Source organism: Rhinichthys klamathensis, unplaced genomic scaffold (assembly GCF_029890125.1).
Source record: "Rhinichthys klamathensis goyatoka isolate OS25496 unplaced genomic scaffold, OSU_Roscu_1.1 h1tg000060l_1, whole genome shotgun sequence".
Lineage (NCBI taxonomy): Eukaryota > Metazoa > Chordata > Actinopteri > Cypriniformes > Leuciscidae > Rhinichthys > Rhinichthys klamathensis.
Window position 1 is genome coordinate 1,463,271 of NW_026606605.1, and position 15,519 is coordinate 1,478,789.

Sequence of the window (15,519 nt, forward strand, 5' to 3'; positions counted from 1 at the left end):
TCAAAGCATTTTAATATTGTCCGTTTATCTGTGATGCAAGAAAATGATTAATCGGCCAGAATTCTTATGTGTGCTTTTCTTTTACATGCTTTGCTATGTACTATGCGATGTGTGAGGGAACGAATTTAACAGCATTGTGTTTATTTTCACACTTCGCCTCATTTGTTTCCTCTATTCTGACTCTTCTCTTTCTCTCTGTATTGCCTCCAAAGAAATAAATCTACTTAGTAAACTAATACACTTTCAAGACTACTTGTTGCATCATGCATGTGAATGATACATACAAAAAATGATGCAAAAATATATGCATTTAAAGGGATACTCCACTTTTTTTGGAAATAGTCTCATTTTACAACTCCCCCAGAGTTAAACTGTTGAGTTTTACCGTTTTTGAATCCATTCAGCCGATCTCCGGTTCTGACGGTACCACTTTTAGCATAGCTTAGCATACATCATTGGAGTTGACAAGACCATTAGCAGTTCTCAAACAAAAATCACCAAAGAGTTTCGACATTTTTCCTATTTAAAACTTGACTCTTCTGTAGTTACATCGTGCACTAAGACCGACGGAAAATGTAAAGTTGCGATTTTCTAGGCTGATATGGCTAGGAACTATACTCTCATTCCTGCGTAATAATCAAGAAACTTTACTGCCGTACCATGAGTGCAGCAGGCGTAATGATATGACGCAGCGCCTGAAAATAGGCCACCTTCCGTCAACACAACGGAACTATTTTCAGGCGCTGCGTCATATCATTACGCCTGCTGCACTCATGGTACGGCAGTAAAGTTTCTTGATTATTACGCAGGAATGAGAGTATAGTTCCTAGCCATATCAGCCTAGAAAATCGCAACTTTACATTTTCCGTCGGTCTTAGTGCACGATGTAACTACAGAAGAGTCAAGTTTTAAATAGGAAAAATATCGAAACTCTTTGGTGATTTTTGTTTGAGAAATGCTAATGGTCTCGTCCACTTCAATGATGTATGCTAAGCTATGCTAAAAGTGGTACAGTCAGAACCGGAGATCGGATGAATGGATTCAAAAACGGTAAAACTCAACAGTTTAACTCTGAGGGAGTTGTAAAATAAGCCTATTTCCAAAAAAAGTGGAGTATCCCTTTAACACACACATAAAGTAGTGGCCAAAAGGTTTAGGAAAAAAGACATCTTAAAAAAACTTTTTTTTTTGGATGTTTAATCGAACTTGTAGGGTCATTAAAAACAAATATCACTTGACCTTATTGCATAAGCATTTGTAGGAGTAATATATATACACACATTTAAATAAATCATGCAATTGATTTACCAAGGTTTCTTTGTGCTAGTCAATTTACTGGCATTTGCGCCATTATATAACTCCCCCAGAAAAGCATGTTTTAAACCAGATTACGTGATGACAGGGCCCATGACAACACTGCAGGCTGACCCCACAAAAGGCTTTAGTTGTACCCGCTTTCTTTTCTTACAGCTCATTCTTTTCCTTTATCCCCCCCTTCTCATACTCTCAGGCTCAGGACGTTCCCTCCCCCTCCAACAGGAAGTCTTGTGTGAGTGGAACTGGAATGATAGGATACCAGGAAACAAGTTGTCACACTGCAATCCTCTCTCTCATACACACACACACACACACACACACACACACACACGAAAACACCCACTGAACAAATAAACAACGAACATATGCAAGTAGACAAATTTGAGCCTCTAGACGTATATAAGACAAAAATGAGAGAGAGAGAGAGAGAGAGAGAGAGAGAGAGAGAGAGAGAGAGAGAGAGAGAGAGAGAGGGAGAAAGGGCGAGAGAGAGAGGGAGAAAGGGCAAGAGAGAGAGGTGAGTGAGTGAGTGAGTGTGAGAGAGAGAGAGAGAGAGAGAGAGAGAGAGAGAGAGAGAGAGAGAGAGAGAGAGAAAGGGCGAGAGGGAGAGAGAGAGATAAAGGGAGAGAGATAAAGAGTGAGTGAGTGAGTAAGTGAGTGAGAGAGAAAGGGCAAGAGAGAGATGGAGATAGAGAGAGAAAGGGAGAGAGAGATAAAGAGTGAGTGAGTGAGTGAGTGAGTGAGTGAGTGAGTGAGTGAGAGAGAGAAGACAATAGCAAAGTATGTCCTGGGAACAGAAAGTCAGGTGTCACAAACACAGCCACTTCCTTTTTCCACATGATGTCAATTTCCTCCAGAGTGAGATTCCACACACTGGCCCCTCATGAACAGACAGTATTTTAGTATAGGTGCCTTTGGAAAACAAAATACGTGTACATTTTCTCTGAAAACTCACCTCACTTCTTTATAGCTTAAGAATGAACCCAAAAATTAAAGATGGTCTTCCATTTTCTTTCAAGTGAATCAATGTCAGACAGACACTAACAGACGGAAAAACCTTTGTATACAATATATAATTCCTTTAGCAAACGTATTCTAACAACCGTCCTACGCTAGAACAACAGACGGCATGTCGGTACTGAGCTATTCACTAAAACCCTGAAAGACTTTGACTTGGTCAGTTCCAGCATTTGGCATTTTGGACAATTTCACCGGACAGCCGCACCCTCTTCCTCCCGTAGCACCAGGGGAGAGCAGACAGGAAGTGACCTTGTCCAGAACAGGAAGTGATGAAGCCTATGGCCTAATCTAATCCTAGAGACATTCCATTCTGTTTTCTACGCACTTCTATTTGATTCAATTAATCAAACCACATGATGCTTTTAAATGACAGTTTCAGTAGTTATGAAAAGAGTTCAACAGCAAGAGCTGCGCATCTTCAGGCCAGTCTGTCCATTTCTCTTCAGACTCTCTTTAAACTGGAGACCAAGGTGCTCGATATATTCCTTGACATACACCAAAATCAACAAATGTACCAATGAATCAAAACGACGGGAACAGTTTAACTAACACACACACACACACACACATACTATACAATAATAGCATATACAATAGTCAACATTTGAAGTGGATCAAAACCTTTCATCAAAGACAAGTTATACATGAATTTTGAACAATACCCGTTCTTGTCTTAGCACAACTTTGATTAACATTTTTGATCCACCTCAAATGTTGACTACTGTAGATGAACAGCACATTGGTCTAGATGTAACTATACAGTGACTGAAGCTCTAAAACCAACATTGCAGCAACTTTCTCATCATGCTCTCATTACCGCATTACTTCTGCTCTCATTATCTCGCTCTCCATCTTATTTAGTTCATTCACACAGCTATAGCAGATAAAATAGCCTAATAGTTTGCTTCATGCAAACAGTCAAAGCTGAGTAAAGAATGCAATACAATTGCACACAGAAACTTTAGTGCACCTGCTGCCGAATCATCCTTTGCTCATCAAACTCGTGTAAAGGTTTCAGATCATCTCAGCTCTCAGTTTCACCCATCATAAAGTGTCTTCATTGCTTTTCACTTACAGAGCAGTCAGCAGACTCCCATACGGGAACTAATCGCTTCCACCATCTCTTGAACTTTATTTACACGTCAATTTCGCAGTTAACACACACACACACAATCTTTGTGGGGACTCTACATAGACATAATGGTTTTTATACTGTCCAAACTGTATATTATGTCCCCTTACACTAACCCGACCCCTAACCCTACTCTTCACACAACTTTCTGCATTTTTACATTTTCAAAAAAACTCATTCTGTATGATTTATAATACGTTTATGTACGTTAATTTATGTCCTCAGACTCCCCACAGTGACACGAGTCACCATGAGTCTGTGTGCATGCAGGTTAAAGTCCCCGGGATAGAAAAACATGTCATGTATACACACCCACACACACACACATACGAAAACCAAAACGTAAATGCATCACTAAACAAGACATATTATTCCCGTTAACACCCTCAAATTGTCACCATAAGTTTATTCCCATACACCATATTCTGTGAACCTGCCACTGGCACTTTAAATAGTAAAAAAAAACTTTATTTCAAATCTCTTTCTTATTAACAAAAGTTAGTTGTTCAGTACAAATGCGTTAGGAAAAGTACTTCATTCCTACCTTTATGAATCCCTAACACACTGACAGTGACAGAGGCGGATCAGTGTGAGTTCACGTGAACTGAGTCCGTGCGGCGTTGAGCCGCGGATGCTCGAGTCGCGCGATGCCCGGAAGCGCCGCTGTGCGCGAGGCCAAGCGCGCGCTGACTCCTCCTACTCTTTTAGCACTTTACATATTCAAATTATTTCCGGGAAATCATATATATATATATATATATATATATATATATATATATATATATATATATATATATATATATATATATATATATTTCTCCCGCCGGACATAATATGGCGTTTTTTTATTGCTAAGAACATACATAATCAATGCCAGGGGTAAATACAATCTAGAGTACAAGTAGAGATTACGAAATCAGGAAAATATCATACAAATGACACAATGAGACAGTTTTAAGGGCTTTAGAGTTGCTGGATGTGTAAGGAGAGTGTCCAGGTACGATTTAAGTTCCTTACAAACTATGAAAAAGTAGGGCTTAGCAACCTGGAATCTACATTTGTGTAAGAAAAATTTCGCTTGAAGAATAAAATAGTTTATCAAAAAATATTGGTCCTTTATATCTTTATCAAAGTTGTGCTGGCAATTTATATTTGTTTGCTAAATGCTTCTCACACTGCTGAGGCTTTAACACCTAAATAGGGCGGAGGTAAAGTGTCATGACTCGTCTCGCATCGACAACCGCCGGTGAAATTTAGTGTGATTTGTGGAACTACTAGTTTTAGTTGTCATGTTCTGAGAGAGAAAAAGTATGCATTAGACATATTAATGCGATAAAATATTCAGACATCGTAGTTTTGACACTGCGTCTGTTGGATGCTACCGGAAAACGTTTCTTGTCTGATACCGACGGCTAGTGTCTGTCTCGTGGTAGTGCAGTTCTGTCTGGCTCGTGGCTTTAGCAAATGACATAAGGTGTTAAAGGGACAGTTCAACCAAACATTAAAATGCTGTCATCATACTCACCCTTAAGTTGTTCCAAGCCTGTATGAATTTTACTTCTGCTGAACACAAAAGAAACACTTCAAAATATCTTCTTTTGTGTTCAGCAGAAGATTCACACAGGTTTGGAACAACTTGAGGGTGTGTAAATGAAAGAATTTTTTGACAAAACAATGGCACTGACATGTTTTAAGATATGCTTTCAGTTAAAACAGCTCAAACATGCATTTTTGGCTGGGACTTGTCTGTGAAACCGGGGTTGAATAATAATAAAAAAATGTATACAATTAAAATTACCAATAAACTATGTTTGATGTTAATTTTGTGTTAGATAATAGTTTATCAAGCATTTTTATAGGCTCTTCATTTATCATGCATCTAAAAACTTGAGGAAGAGCATGTGTGAGCAATTTACTTTATGCACATCATATACATGCACATGAATCAAAACAGGAATGTCATAGTAAAATATTTTATTATACATAAAAATGCACAAATAACACCCAACAACCAAGTTTTTTTTTCATCCAGTTTTCGCCCACTATAAATCAGCTCTCAATCTGAGAGAGAAACAGGCTGTTCTTAGTGTCAAACTTACATAAACATTCATCAAAACACACACACACACACAAAACACAATGAAGAGAATACTGCAGCAGGGCAAAGACACATTCACAGTATAAGAAAAAGACCACAATGAGGCAATTTGCTCATCATAGGACGTGTGCAAAATTCTCTGCCTCCTAAATTCAAACATGAACCAGTAGCAGATGATCAACCAGCCCATAGAAGCCAGAAATAAGACAAGAGAAAATGAAAGAAAATAGCTCTTGAGCCTTTGTGCTTTAAAGTGTGATTGTGTGCAATTTGTGTCAACACATGCTATAATCAGAGCATAATCGCGAGTATGCAGGACATCTCTTGTTTTAATGCTCTTTGGAAAAGCATTAGGTCATGTAGCGTGTAATTGCCCTGAGAGCATAGAGTAAAGCTGCCTGCAGTCGCGCCTCCATCAGTAACAGGTTCACATGGACCTGCATAAAGAGATCAACACAAATTACACATGACAAGTAACACATGCATTCGTACTACCTTCAACTGATGAACCCATTTGTGAAGTTCAGGAAAAAAAGAGACTATTGTTGTTATGAAACTCATCCTGAAACTAATTGTACCGTAACAAGATTAACTGAGCAAGTCACCAGCCGCAATAGAAACTTTATGTACATCTGATTTTATTTTTAAAAGGAGCTTTCAGTCTGACACAACCATCAGAAAAAAGTTCAATCCTGAACAGAACCACTAGAGGCCACTAACACATCACACCAAAATGCAAACTATTCAGAAAACAGCCAAGAGAGGAAGCACGGATATTTCAGTTGAAATGAAACTTTATGAACACACTTGACACTACCATCAACAAGAAGTCTCACACATCTTGTACCTTTTCTGAGTGCCGGAACTGCCTCCAGAAGGAGAAGTACATTCTTGGTGTTGTTTTCTCCGGGTGACAAGCCACTGTCTTCACATACACTTTTAAACTGCGCTCCAACAGCTGGTTGACCTCCCCATAATTGTAGTCATCATACCTGTGTATGCAAACATTGACATTAGAACAATTTTAACAACCAAAATGATTGCATTTTATGGCTACCTATTCTCTGATAATGCGCAGTCCTTATGGCAGGGACTATTTTTTCTTCTTATATAAACGTAACCCTGACTCACTTTTGTCCCGTACAGGCTGAATGTTATAAGGTCGATTCATGGCTATGATGCGCACATGACTGACCTGATGCCGTAAATGCACTGTATATAGTTCCATATCGCTTTCCGCAGCGTAGAAGTGTCCACGTGCGAGTGCATGGCCATGGTGTGATACGTGAGCGCGCACACCACCTGAAACTTCTCATCCAGAAGCTGTGCCATCTCCCCATACAGCCGGTTCATAAGAGAGAAGCCGTGATCTTCCCACGAATAGTCCTGCAGGCACAAAATCATACACAAAGATCAACATCATGCAACCAGTGTTGTTATTGCTAACTAAATCAAAAACTATAATTGTAATTGAAATAAACAAGTTTAAGCTGAAGTACTAAAGTGACTAAAACTAACCCTAACCCATTCTAAAAACAAACAAAAGGGCAAAACCACATACAAAATTAACTAAAATGAAACTGAAAATATAAAACTAAAACTGAAATAAAAAATTTAAAAAATTTAAAATTTAAGCTAAATAGATTTTTTTTAACAAACAGAATAATAAAGGCAAAAACCACATAAAATTACTAAAACTTAAACTAAAATGAAACTGAAAATATAAACTAAAACTGAAACAAAAATAAATTAAAGCAAAAAACAAAACCACATAACATTACTAAAACTTAAACTAAAATGAAACTGGAAATATAAACTAAAACTGAAACAAAAATAAATGAAAGCAAAACAAAACCACATAAAATTACTAAAACTTAAACTAAAATGAAACTGGAAATATAAACTAAAACTGAAACAAAAATAAATGAAAGCAAAACAAAACCACATAAAATTACTAAAACAAACTAAAATGAAACTGAACATAAACTAAAACTGAAACAAAAAATAAATTAAAGCTAAATAGAAATAGTTTAAAACAAATAATAAAAAGGAAAAAGCACATAACAAAACTACAAAATGTAAACCATAAATTTTTAAAACAAACAGAATAATAAAGGCAAAACCACATAAAATTACTAAAACTTAAACTAAAATGAAACTGAAAATATAAACTAAAACTGAAACAAAAATAAATTAAAGCTAAATAGAAATTTTTTAAAACAAACAAAGACAAATAAAAAGGAAAAAGCACATAACAAAACTACAAAATTTAAACCAAGATAACATAAAAATAAGAGCTAATTAAAAAAATAAATACAATAATAATATTATATAAATAATACTAAAATAACACTAGTTACAATTCACATGATGTATTTCAGCAAAAAAGTAAATCTTTGAAACTGTGTGTGAGAAAAGTACTGAACCTGAGCTCTCATGGTTGGAGGGGCCTGCACTCCTCTAGGACTAAAATCCTGGTAAGTAAAATCTGCATCCACAACGAACTGCGAGACACAATCAGGAAGAACGGAGCGCTGAACTGTAAAACACAGATCAGAGAGTGAAGATAAACGAAGCACAAAAAGATGGAGGGGGAAAATGCTGCAAACTTGTGCTTCTGTGTGTCACATCCATAATAAAGCATTAAAGCATGTTCATCTAGGAGGAAAAATGCATTGATTTGAATATTATAAAAGAAAAGAGAAAGCCCAAAATCTCACTTGGTGCCTGTTATATTTATGGGAAGTACTGAAATGATATGAAATAATCATGCATAAGCTACAACAGAAGACTATTTTGACCCAGTAGAAGTGTATTGAATTATTCGTATGTGTGTGTGTTCATACCATCAGCAGGTTCCAGCAAACTCTCTGTCCTCTCTCTTTCAAAGCGAGTAACCATCTCCTCCGGAGTAAACTCTTCACCTTGCTGCCGAACCTTCATCATCTTCTCCATCAAAAGCTTAACCTCGTTCACAGCCTCAGACCACTGCGCACAGACACATAAACACACACACACACACACACACACACACACATGAAAGAGATTTACCTGAAAAATCTTTAACTTGATACAGCAGTCATGATTTCAGTACCTCTTGCTGGCTTCTGGCCTTGTCTCGGGCAGAACAACAGGACTCTGTGGGCGAACACGTCTGGAGCGACGGATCTCCTGACGGCTCAGGCTCGGGGAGAATCCCACAACCCCACACAAACGAGGCCAGAGAGTGGGCATGGCTCATCAGAACAACTGCCTGAATCAGTTCTGCCAGAGACCATCGAGCCTCTGCACCGGGACAAACTAACTCCTGGCAATATACAAGAGGTTTTTTTTTAAAAACAATGACTACAACAGTGGCCAAACGTGACGTCCGGAGGGCATGTTTGTTTTTAATGACCCTACAAGCTCGATGAAACCATCAAAAAAAATTATATGTTTTAAGTATTTTAAATATGAGGGAAGAACAAAAGACTAAACTTGGTTATGGTATTTATCTGAGAAAATTATTTGGCAAAAAATGTGTGATTGAATTCACTAAAATGAAGGTGCACAATAATAATATTGTCAGTAATAATATACGTCCGGAGGGCATGTTTGTTTTTAATGACCCTACAAGTTTGATGAAACCATCAAAATATGGGGATAATATTTAATATATGTTTTAAGAATTTTAAATATGAAGGAAGAACAAAAGACTAAACTTTGTTATGGTATTTATCTGAGAAAATTATTTGGCAAAAAATCTGTGATTGAAGATATTTGTGATATTTGAAGAAAAATAAAATAATTTAACATTTTCTCACAAAATAAATTATCGTTATTGTAAATGCTGCAACTATAGTTGTGCTGCTAAAATCTAGTTACGCCAGTAGCATCACTACTTTTACTCATTTACTACCATGAGATCCTTATGTGCCAAAATGAGTCGACTACATTGTGCTGTACATGTCTCAGTTTTATACTTTATAAGACTAAATTAAATCTGTTTATCATATAAAGCGATCGAGTGTCTTCAGAAAAGTTGTACTAAACCGCACAATTCATATACATTAGTTTTACGATCTCTTTATGAACATTTTGAAGCGTCAAAGTGGTAGTTGCGTAGCTGTAAACGGAGGGACAGAAATCTCTCAGATTTCATCAAAAAGATATTTATTTGTATTCTGAAGATGAACGAAAGTCTTACAGGTTTGGAACGACATGAGTGTGAGTAATTAATGACAGAATTAAATTTTTTGGGTGAACTATCACTTTAAGGACCATCTAGAGTTTCATAACAGAACTTTGTATTGATTGACTAGGAATTACATTAACATTAAATGGTTCTTCTCCCAATTTCCTCCTCAAAGTAGCTTCCCCATCCCTGATGATCTATGCGTTTCACCTGTATGTGTTCCTGCGTGATGATCCAGGGTCTGTGTGCCAGCAGTTTGTTGAGAGTCTGCAGGTGCTGTATTTTCGGTGGTGCACAGTCAAGTCCTCTAAGCCAGGACTCATCTCCACCAGCCAGCAGAAAAGCAGAGCTGTGGTGCTGAACTAAATACGAGCACTGGTGACGTGCAGATGCCTGCAAAGACAATTACTGTTGAGTATATTATAAACACTTATACTACGGGGCTGTTGAATGCTTGAATCTGATTGGTTGACGAATGTTCTATTTTTTTCAGGGAAACGCACAGCTAAAGTAGTTCCAGGCAGGTCTTGACCGCATTACAGTTTCATATCACTTCGCCAAATGATTTCAGTTATTTCAAAATTCCTTACAGCCTACAACAACAAATGAACCAAAACCCACAATGACACTGACCAAGCAAATAAATATAGTAAACACTAGGATAAAAACGGCAAATTATTTCCATGTTTTTTGCGACAGAACTACGTTTTATTATGTACGGAAAGCACTCTCTCCTGCTCTCTCCAGCTCAAACGCACACACACACACACGGTAGGGACACACACTCGCACAGAAATGTGTTGTCAGCGCTGCTCTGGCGATTTTATCACTAAATCAACTTATAAGCTATAAGACATTTCTCACTAGCGATGTAATAACAGCGCTGTTCTTGGAGCAGATAAACTTACAGTTTGCTATTAGTAGAGACGCTGCTGCCGAACAATGTTGAGAGACACACAGACTCAGGTAATTCACACACACTTAATCTCTCTCTCTCTCTCTCTCTCTCGCTCTCTAATAACTGCATTAATCAATGCTATCAATGGCTCAAGCCTACGTTACTAGCTCTAAAATTACATTTTAAAATTAGCAACAGAGGCTTGGGATTAGATGCGTAACAAATCAGCCCTACACACAGAGTGTTTTAAGGATAAAAACCTGACAAATGTCTTGAAATACATCCTCTCAGTGTTTTGAGGTGTGGTAACCAGAATAATTGACTCCAGGTCGTTGAATTATTGAAAAATAATGCATACTCAAAATGTAACGCCCACTCCACGCATTACCGCCTTGGGTGTGCATTATTTTTCTAATAATTCAACGTCCCGTCGTCAATTGTTCCCTACATACTCATTTGTGCATATTTAAAAGTAGGGATGCACCGATATGAAAATTGTCCGATACTGATAATCAACAATTCTTTATATTTGAAAGCCGATAACCGATATATTGCCTGATAAATCTAAATCCAAATTTCATATAATTTTTAAGAGCCTGATTACAAAAACGAAAGTTTTACCATTAAAAGCCATGTTCCAAGCACACAATTATTATGTTCTGATTATAATCTTATGTAGCCTATATGATAGCACATAACTGTAATTTTCCTTTATTTTTTAAGTGATTCCAATCATATTTCAAGCAGTTCAAATCCATCATGGTGAACAATGCACATCTGAAGTGACTCAGCTGAAGGAAAGGAAGTAATCCTTTATTTATCGGCTTTAATATAAAGATAACATTAACAAAAAAATTAACATATATCGGCCGATACCGATATGGTGGCCGATATATTGTGCATCCCTATTTATAACTTGCAATCTAACTTTTAAAAAGGCATCACACAAAAATATAAACCTCCTCCCTCACCAAGATGATTATAAAATGTCTCCATGACAAAGGCAGTGGACCATCCAGCTGGAGCAAAGCATGCTGGGTGCGCAGGAAACAGGTCAAGTAGGTGGGATGTAGTCCCATCGCCATGATGATATGATCGGCACGTCCCTCTGACAACGGAGCCTCTGACATCACTTCCTGTGCGGCCCCTTCCTCCAGAATCTGTCACATACAGATATTCAGTGATCCGTAAACACTGACAACAATACTATATCTATCATCTAAAGGGGCGGTCACATGTATTGTTGCTCAGAGACATTTCAAATGCGAAATACAGGCATTTTAAAATGAATCTACGCAATCGGGAGTTTCGCCCGAGGGCAAAATAGATTTTGCTCATGTTCAAGTTGGTCGAATTCGCCACACAGACCAATAGATAAAGCTGCTTGGTTTGAAAGTGACTTCGGTGTGAGCAGTGTTTCATAAATCGCTACACTATTGACAAATACTTTAGGTCAAAACTCCATTTTATTGAAGTTTTATTGATGTGCATGTTTTTGGTTCTCTCGTGTCATGTCATGCATGCAGGCAAACAAATTAAATATATATGTTTGATTATTATTTTGATTCTAATTAATCTAATTAATAATTCTAGAATTAATAATAATTGTAATATAATTAAATTAATTATTAGCTTTTCATAAATCCTTGCAATTCCCTCACAAACCCCAGTTTGGAAAACCCAGATCTAAAAAAAGAGATCAGAATTTGTTGGAGGTAAAGACAAATACCATAAACTCAAAAACAAGGATGTTAAAAACAACAACAACATGCACCTCTTCAATTGGGATAAAGGCACTGGGCCCCAAGGGCAACGCCTGGGGTAGGTCTGATTCCTCCTGAGAAAAAGAAAGAGGGACAAAAGAGATAAATATAAGGCTCTCTGTTGTCCATTTAAAACATTTTGGGAAAATATAAGCCTTCTTTTATCAGAGAGATATTTGTGCATTATCATACAACTGGCACCAAGATATCATTCCTAGGCTGCTTTTCCCAAAAGCATCGTAAACTTAAGTTGATCGTAGAACAATTAGGCTTACGATGCTTTTGGGAAACGCAGCCCAGTATGATAAAAACAGCTTACTAACGACTAAATGGGTGCGAGTCATTTGCACAAATCGGTTCATTCAAACTATTCATTTCAAAGAACGATTCAGTGGTTCTTTGCGTCATCCTGCGGTTTATTAAAATCAACTCGGTTCCTTATTGACTAAACAATTAAGTCTTAAACATATTTCACATAAGTTTTATCAAACATTTCTTTATATTAAGCTTTCTTTTCGCCTCATCAGTTAAACGGTACACACCCCCAAATTGTCAAGTCCAAAGGAAACGGTTCTGGGTTCAGTGAGTCAGTAAGTCGTTGACACGAAACCGATTCAGTCCGATACATAAATAAATAATTCGACCGGTTTAACAGTTTCACTCAAACGAACAATTGTTTCACGAAATTGACATCGCTGTTTCAAATGGACCTTTTAATCATTCAGAGCATCGACTATAAACTTTATAAGTGTGCCGTAAAGCAGACACTAGACGCCGACACAGACATATTAAGAGTGACTCGGTCAGACCGGCGGCTAAATGAGCTCACCTTCATCGGACGAATATAGGTGTTCATAAGTCACAGGTTGAACAGAATATTGATGAAGAAGAGTCTCGCAGGGTTTGTGCTCTATGACTTCATTATGCCTGTTGTGGAAAGCAGGAAACAGCACCGGGAGGAGGCGTGGCGTACGTGAACACACAGCGCCGGACTCTTGCATCACCTCTCCGGCGCAACATGACGCAACCCGCCGGTAACGGAGATCCGAGCTCCGGGCTCCAGCTTCTAATCGGGTAGGGTTCGGTTAAAGTATAACAGTGTAGAGTCGTGAGTTCACAATTGATAACCGTTAAATGAAAGGGGATATATTTTCCCAAATCCATTTGAGAAAGATCTGTGTTTTTTTTCTTCTTATCTCATTAGCAGGTTAACTTAGATCAGGTTGCATAAACTGCTAAGACTAGCCTACTTCTTAAAAAATAGTCATCACATTTTTTTCTTTAAACTGTTCATAACTGTTTTAAGTCAGTGACATAACAAGGCATCTTTACACAGAAAAAGCGGCACAGCACAGAAACAAAATTAAAACACATAAAATCACAAAATTCTGAGCAGACAGAGCCGCTTTAGATCCGCCAACTCGGCTGTGTAAAGATGCCTAACGATAAACGTAGTTTGGTCTAATTTGATACTAAAAAGCAAGACTGTCGCCCCTTGACTTCTGTTAGTTGGTCATACTAGTACTTTAAGACACAGTCTTAAATGGCTATGTTTATGCAACTGGCCCCTGCTGGTCTACTGTAAATAAGCATTTATTTGACAGCTTTAGGTTTCACAGAAAGGGCTTAGATTAAGCCAGGATTAGGCCTTAGTTCAATTAGGTCATTTAAGCAGCTTTTATAAACGTGCCTTAGATAAAACTTTACTGATGTTCATCTTGAGGCAAAACAATGGCACGGACATATTGTGAGATATGTCAGTGCAAGTTGCTTTCAGTTAAAACAGCTCAAACATGCATTTTTGCCTTAAGTTTTGTCTGTGAAACAAGGGGTTAAAAAAATAAACTGGTCCAAGCTGGTAGACCATCTTGGACAAGCAACAAACCATGGATAAGCTTTCCATGTCAGCTTAAAGTCACCTTGAAATGAAAATTCACACATCCTAATGATCTTAATGTGGCCGGTTTAACAGTGGCCGGATGCATAAACTGCTTAGACTAGTTTTAAAAGTTAGTCATCTGCATTTTTTCATCAATACTGTTGCCAACTTTTAACATAAATAGATTGGTCTAATTGGAATTAGAAAAATAACAATGATTGCCCCTTGGGTAACTGCTAGTTGGTCAAACTAGTTCTTAAAAGGATAGTTCACCCAAAAATGAAAATTCTGTTATCATTTACTCAACCCTCATGTTGTTCCAAACCTGTATGAGTTTCCTCTGTTGAAAACAAAAGAAGATTGTTGGTAATCAGACAGTTGACGGCACCTATTGACTTCCATAGTAGGAAACAAATACCATACTGCGGTCATTTGCTACTGTCAGCAACTGTTTTATTACCAAATCTTCTTTTGTTTTCAACAGAAGAAAGAAACTCGTACAGGTTTTCAACAACTTAAGGGTGAGTGATGACAAGATTTTCATTTTTGGGGGAACTATCCCTTTAGGACATAGCCTTAACATAGCGGCTAAGTTTATGCAACTGGCCCACAGTTCATCCGCAGTTCATGTTACTTTTTTTTTTTTTTTTTTTTACTTCTCCAGTAATTTAGTCCACTTAACCCCCTCCCCCCCATGTGAAATCACATAGAAGGCGAAAAAGAAAATGTGAAAAGAGTATGTTTGAATTGACTGTATTCATAAAAGAGTAGGCAAAAAGTACACGGATGACTTATTACTTCCACTAAGACATATGATTGACACTTTACTATCCCATTAAGCTATGGGGGTTTATGTATGGCAGTCATGCAACTGAAGCTGGTAGGTCACATGACAATGACAACATGGCGAATCTAGTACTTCCGGATTACATTCACACTACACATTCATTAAATACTTTGTTGTATATCCAACATTAAAATTGGCTTCTGAAGAAAAATCAGATAATGAAGGCTCTGTAGTTAGAGAGAGAGAACGAGGCGCCTCCTTCACTTCATCTACAACCTTTCATTACCGCTGATGTTACATGACTGCTATACATGCACACAGACCCTTACGCTTGCACTTTACATCCCTCTGTACCCGGGGCTCCTAATAATTACACAGAACATTTTCTCTTATGTAACCTTGTATTGAAGTGATCAAGCCTAACACACATCTGTTCGACACACACATACAA

General features: G+C 37.6%; 2 protein-coding genes across 5 annotated transcripts in view; both read right to left on the minus strand.

Moving 5' to 3' along the window:
• The window catches only part of yrk (Yes-related kinase), a 28,789-nt gene extending 24,654 nt beyond the window's left edge, over nt 1-4,135 (minus strand). For 2 of the 4 annotated variants that reach the window (XM_056249517.1, XM_056249516.1), the window contains exon 1: nt 4,014-4,134. The gene's annotated coding sequence lies outside the window, so the exon portion shown is untranslated. Of the gene's footprint in view, nt 1-4,013 lie in introns of all 4 variants that reach the window. The other 2 variants (XM_056249512.1, XM_056249513.1) reach the window with 2 other exon arrangements.
• A 1,293-nt stretch (nt 4,136-5,428) lies between these two features.
• sesn2 (sestrin 2) lies at nt 5,429-13,377 on the minus strand. The gene is made up of 10 exons (XM_056249518.1): nt 13,232-13,377; nt 12,414-12,476; nt 11,611-11,799; nt 9,952-10,134; nt 8,662-8,874; nt 8,414-8,555; nt 7,994-8,106; nt 6,763-6,953; nt 6,415-6,559; nt 5,429-6,004 (listed from the first exon to the last, which is right to left on the minus strand). Exons 1-10 carry the CDS (start codon nt 13,256-13,258, stop codon nt 5,918-5,920), a joined length of 1,353 nt encoding a protein of 450 aa, XP_056105493.1. The 5' UTR covers nt 13,259-13,377; the 3' UTR covers nt 5,429-5,917.
• Between the last annotated feature and the right edge of the window lie 2,142 nt (nt 13,378-15,519).

Excerpts from the sequence above, each read along its gene's own strand:
- sesn2 (XM_056249518.1), bottom strand. The coding sequence starts at position 13,258 with ATGAACACCTATATTCGTCCGATGAAG. Across the intron at positions 12,477-13,231 it reads CCTATATTCGTCCGATGAAG|GAGGAATCAGACCTACCCCA; the intron begins GTGAGCTCATTT and ends TCTTTTTCTCAG. Across the intron at positions 6,954-7,993 it reads CTCCAACCATGAGAGCTCAG|GACTATTCGTGGGAAGATCA; the intron begins GTTCAGTACTTT and ends TTGTGCCTGCAG.